Source organism: Hakea prostrata, chromosome 11 (genome assembly GCF_041222555.1).
Source record: "Hakea prostrata isolate BN-2017 chromosome 11, UWA_Hpros_2, whole genome shotgun sequence".
Classification (NCBI taxonomy): Eukaryota; Viridiplantae; Streptophyta; class Magnoliopsida; order Proteales; family Proteaceae; genus Hakea; species Hakea prostrata.
The window spans coordinates 14,297,264-14,303,180 of NC_142610.1; the positions used below are offsets into that span (position 1 = coordinate 14,297,264).

Genomic DNA, 5,917 nt, shown 5'->3' on the forward strand with positions numbered 1-5,917 from the left:
TGATGATAGTCAACTTATGGTCCCCTAAGCTTATATAATGGGGTCCTTAGTGTTCTTTCCAAATCTTCCACCAGAGTTGAAAGAGATCCTTGAAGTAAACTCATCAGGACTTTCCTTTCAGTAGTTTTTCCTTTTGTTTGGATCTTTAAATCCGTTTCTGTACCTAAAAGGAAAAAAGACAATAAACCTATGATCATGTACTTCATTAAAATAAAGTGATCTTACTTGTTGCACCAAGGCTCGCCCTCTAATTTCCGTAATCTATATAAGTATGCATTTCTCTTTCTTGATGATGACATTTGAAGTTGGAAAGGTCTTATATACATATGTCTTTAGAGGGCTCTCTGTATAAGACGAATCCATTAGAACAAAGAAGCTAAGACAAAGGAAGTTGGCTTTACTAGAGCACTATAAGGTCTGGGGAAAGAGTTGACAACTCTTTTGTTCCTATCAGCTGGAGAGTGTTTTTGTAAAAGAGAACATAGGGTGAGCTATAAGGTCCAATGAGTTCCAGATCTACCACATAAGCCCTTCTTATATATTAATTCATGTTCTCAGCTTTTTGTTTTTTTTAATTTGGGGTGGGCACCTATAATGGTTCTCCAATGTTTGCCTAAATTTTAATCTCCCATGACATAGCAATATAATAGCTTTAAATATTGTAGAAATTATAATTATATTCTAGGGTGTGGAGGAAGAGAGGATTGGGGGTTGGGACTGTTGCGTGGACAAGATCCATTATCACTCTCATATCATCATACATCACTCTAGGTTACATTTGAATGTCAAGAAAAAGGGGGAAAAGGAAAAATTTTGATGAATGAGTGAAGGATTTAATTGTTGATAATCTTTCACAGATTTAACTTTGTACATTATTTTTTTATTTAGAAAAATTCAAGAGGTTTTTTCAAATATCGTCTGGGTGGTGTAGTCGGTTATCACGCTAGTCTCACACACTAGAGGTCCCCGGTTCGAACCCGGGCTCAGACAATTTTATGATTTTTTATTCTCTATGCAATTTGCTCTTTATTCTTTTTCTTCTTCTTTTTTCTTTTTTCTTTTTTTTTGGTCCCCCTCTTTTGTGAGTCTATATTGTCTCATCCGATGGAGAGCACTCTGTGCTCTGCCCTCGACCATGAATAACAAGGGGTTCCATAGGGTTAGGGTGATGAGTTTTTATTTTATTTTATTTATTTTTTTTTATAATGTTTTAGTATTTTTTACTTGTAGGCTTCACATAATTTGTGGTTGTAAGGCTGTCAGGGCAGACATATACTCCTCTTTTGTTGGTTCAATTGCAATCTTTTCTTCTAGTCCAGATCATCTCCCTCGACATCTGTGCTCCCCAGAAAGCTGTTGACCACGAATTACAGGGGACCCACAGGGTTAGGATGATGATATATTTTTTTACTTGTAGGCCCCACATAATTTATGTTTGTAAAGCCATAGGGGGGAGCACATATATATAGGGGTGATGATGATTCACACTCCTTTTCTTCCTTGTATTTGATTGTCAGGTTAACTTTGAATTGACAAAATATAACAATCCTAAAACCAGCCCATGAGCTAAAGGCCCAAAAGTATAAGCAGCTAAAAAGCCCAACAAAGGCCCATTCAGGCTTTAACGTTACCTGGTTCTGGTTGTATTGGCGAGCACTTTTGCAAGTTCTAGAAGTAGAAGCTAAGGCTTCGATCTCTTTCACGAGAAACCTCCCTTCTACTCCTTGTAAGACATTCCCAATTTTGAACGTGTGCATATAAGTGTGTATCCTTGAAAGGAACGTAATCAAAGTTTCTAATCAACTATTCAAGGAAGCTCAACAACCATTCAAGAAAGCTAGTAAGCGATGACAGAGTTACTGACTTACTTCCAAAGCCTCCAAAACAGTTGACTTCTACAACACCTGACACTTTTACTGGCTATAGCAACAAAATTAAAAGATGTCATGTACTTTCAATTCCCCACTCTCTTAGATGACAAACTTGAATGTTCAAACTTCTAATGGTTATGATTAAAGTTTAAAGTATCGGTATCGAGTATCGTATCGGTAAGGTGATTTTAAGAGACGTATCGTCCAGTATCGAATATTGTATCGTTCTGACTAATGTTTTTTAGTATATTTCCATGGAGAGACGTATCGTATCGGTTGGGTCAAATATGGATACGTATCGGCTAGTATCGTATGGTATCGTGGAATACTTTAAACCTTGGTTATGATATGACTACTCTAGGTGCTAGTTTGGATATGAACTAATTTCATCGTTTGAAAAAAATAAATTAAAATATGAACTATAGTAGAAATTAAATGTCTGTAGGTTGTATTTCTAATGAAGATATCTAATTTAATCTTTTTTCTTTCAGATAATTAAAAAAAAAAAAAAAGTGTCTAGAATTTCTCTGTTTAAAGAAAGTTTGGTAAGGTCTACAGATGGGGTATAATTCTAACTCAATAAATTCACGTGTTGACTACCCAACCACCCCAATGCATTGGGAGGTAGTTGACAATCAAGTGTTGTCGTGGTAGATGAGAGAAGTTAAATACAAAATCCTCTTCGCTCAAGTTGCTCATCAAGTGGGGTTTTTTTTTAGTGTTTGCAGATCAGTGAAGGAAGAATGGAAGTTGCAGAAGGAAAGAGAATGAAGATACTCTGCCTTCATGGCTTCCGAACCAGTGGAGGTTTCTTGAAGAAGCAAATCAGCAAATGGGATCCCTCAATCTTCTCTCACTTTGATATGGTAATTCAATCTCTTCCTTTACTCCCTTCTGATCTCCTCTACTTCCTCACAAAGCAGAGAATTTTCAAAATTTTCGGTCCAGCAATGTTTGTGGTTCGTCAGCTGAGCTTCAGTGAATCCGGGGTTTTGACTAGTTCACTCAAAATCTTGGATACCATTTCTGGGTTTTTCCATTATGGGTTCAGATCACCGACCTATCGGGAGAACACATATATTCCAGTGACACTTCTGAACTATACAATTAAGTAGAGTTCACAACTGAATATTGATAAAATAATTCAGAAGTGAAATTATTAGTATGTCCCACATAGACCTGGCCCTTTTTATGTGGTGAAGAAGTGCTCCCCAATGAGAGGAGATCCAAACTCCCCCTCTATTCTCTCCCTCTTTTTTTTTCTTTCTTCCTATTATTATTTTTTTGAAAATTGAAATGTGTTTGAGGGCCAAGAACCAGATTTGAAAATTTTGAAAATACATATATGCTAAGTATCACTTAAACGTATGATTCTAATTGTAAGGATGACTCTGATATATGATTTAGAACATACGTGTGGAAATGTAATGGAAATTTTTTTTAACAGTGTAGATGTTATAGTTTGCAAACTCAGAGAGTGTAATTTGTTTCCACGCTGCCACTGTAGGTGTTTCCAGACGGTATGTTTCCAGCAGGGGGTAAATCAGACATTGAAGGCATATTTCCACCTCCTTATTTTGAGTGGTTCCAATTTAACAAGGTAAAAGAAGCTTTAGTTCTCCATTACCGAAAGGAAAAAAAAGCTTATTTTTGTTTATTTTTTCTTTTACTGTTTAAATTAGTGTATATATATTATATATCTCCTGTTTTAATGAAAATGTATCACTTAATTAATCAGGAATTTACAGAGTATACAAACTTGGATGAGTGCATTTCCTACCTCTGTGAATATATTACCACCAATGGTCCCTTTGATGGGTTGCTAGGCTTCTCTCAGGTAATGCCTTGCCTTCAATTTATGGGTCTGTGTTTTGATGATCCCATTCTGGTTTACTTGGTCCAACCAGTTGGTTCGGTCTGGTCTAGTCTTCATGAATGGTTGGCTTGTTCTTTTCAGGGAGCAACACTCTCAGCCCTACTGTTAGGCTATCAAGCTCAGGTAAGCCATCTGATCAAGTTTCAGTTAAACCCAAAAGAAAATTTGGAAATGTTTTCCCAAGTGAGATCAAGTAGAAGAACTATAACAGTGACACTAAATTTCAAGTGGTTTAGGGCTAATGAGGAACAGTTTAACAGGGTAAAGTGCTGAAGGAGCATCCACCATTCAAACTGTTTGTTTCAGTCTCAGGAAGCAAGTTCAGAGATCCAAGCATATGTGATGTTGCCTATAAAGAAACAATCAAGGTCAAGTCAGTTCACTTCATTGGAGCCAAGGACTGGTTAAAATTGCCTTCTGAGGAACTTGCGACAGCATTTGAGAACCCATTGATTATAAGGCACCCTCAAGGTCACACTGTACCAAGATTAGGTAATCAAGAACTATATGCCTTGCATATACATCTTTGAATAAAAATCTTTTGTGGTGAAAGATTAATTTTCTCCATGTAAATAGTTTTGAGGCTCGTTTTAGGGCTTAAACGTATCCAGATTCAGGGGTAGAGTTTCCCCATGGCCCTCTTTTCATGCGTTGAAATATCAGCACTTAGTCCACTCTTGAGTAGAGAAATTTTTTAAGGGTAAAGCTAATGTGCAGAAAAATCATTGTGGCCCCTCTTCCGATGTTCAATCCTGACTCTGCCGTTGTTTGGTTTTCGACTTTCCAGCGAAAGCAGGCAGAAGCCAACGCGGGAGCACCGGGCCCGCGATTTGGGTTTTGCTGGGTATTTTAGTGTTTTTCTCAAAGAAGGATTGACTGAGTATCAAAAGGGCAATGGTTGTATATGTTCTTCCTATTCATAGTAGAAACCATCTCTGCTCAGCTTTGGACTTGTCTTCGGGTGAATCATATAAATCTTATCTTGTACTTATACTTTTGCTCTGTTTTGATTATAGATTTGAAGGGTATATTATGAATGCCAGCTAATGTTAACTTATGCAGATGAAGAGGCTATCAAGAAGCTAAAAGATTGGACCAGTGAGATTGTCCAAAGTAGTGATGTTTCAGACAAGGAATTCAAAGTGCAGAATGGAGAAGCCAATGGATTGAAGCAGGCAGAGCATAAAGTTGTTGAAAATGAAAAGACTGTGGATGAATCAATTGAACTGAAAACCGAGAACAAGGAAGCTGTGCACATTGAAAAGACCAAGATTGAGAAATCTATTGAGATCATGAAACAAGAGAAGGTTTCGGTTGAACCAGAAAATGGCAAGCTGGGACTTGTTTCTACCGGAATGGAATAGGCCTGATATTTTGATTTGCTTTCTTTCTTTCTTTCTTGTATTTTTTTTTTTTTTTTTAGGGGGGGGGATGATTTGCTCTTATGTTGCTGATCCATATTATGTGGGGAAGGCATTGCTGGGTGAAGCTTGCTGAAAAGCTTATGTTATTCTGGTTTGACTCAAAAGTTCCTTGCTTGTTAAGGCATAAATTATTGTGAATCCCGTAGCACATTTAATTGTTTGTGAACTTTCTCACCTAAGAGTCAATACTTTAGATAGCTTTTCAATTTTTGATTGGATATCCTTCATTCACAACAAGTTTAAGGGCTTCGTGGATATCAACATGGTAATGTACACTGGAGTACCTTATGTTGGAGCATCTGGCATGCCACAAACAAACGCTCTCTTTAAAAGAAATACCATTTATATCTCTCAAATTCTGCACAGGAGTTCTTTTCAAAGAACAGAAATTTTAAACATGAAAAAACTGATTCTGTTCCTTTGGCAAATCTGACAGGAGCTTCATCACATGTTGTTAATCATGGAAACATGTAACAGTTGCACACAGATGGAGCTTGGGAAAGACACAGCAGAAAAGAAGAGCGTGGCAATATCATTTGGGACAACAAAGACATCTTCTTGGCTGCGCAGGCCATTTCCTGCTATAGCTCTTCAGCTCTTGCTGTGAAATTTGAAGCAATCAGGAATTGGCTCTACAGCTCAACATTGATAATTTACAGGCTTGGCTTTACAGGCTCTTCTCAGCCATAAAAATTAATCTTTATTTATTTTATTTTTTTTGTACAAAGAGACTTATTGTGCAGGGA

At 37.1% G+C, this 5,917-nt stretch overlaps 1 protein-coding gene and 1 non-coding gene across 2 annotated transcripts; both read left to right on the forward strand.

Moving 5' to 3' along the window:
- The first annotated feature begins 916 nt into the window (after positions 1 to 916).
- TRNAV-CAC (transfer RNA valine (anticodon CAC)) lies at positions 917 to 990 on the forward strand. The gene has a single exon. It is a non-coding gene; the product is annotated as a tRNA-Val (tRNA).
- A 1,554-nt stretch (positions 991 to 2,544) lies between these two features.
- LOC149000275 (uncharacterized) lies at positions 2,545 to 5,154 on the forward strand. The gene is made up of 6 exons (XM_089139980.1): positions 2,545 to 2,737; positions 3,379 to 3,471; positions 3,610 to 3,708; positions 3,829 to 3,870; positions 4,008 to 4,239; positions 4,810 to 5,154. Exons 1-6 carry the CDS (start codon positions 2,615 to 2,617, stop codon positions 5,109 to 5,111), a joined length of 891 nt encoding a protein of 296 aa, XP_088996106.1. The 5' UTR covers positions 2,545 to 2,614; the 3' UTR covers positions 5,112 to 5,154.
- Positions 5,155 to 5,917: the final 763 nt, after the last annotated feature.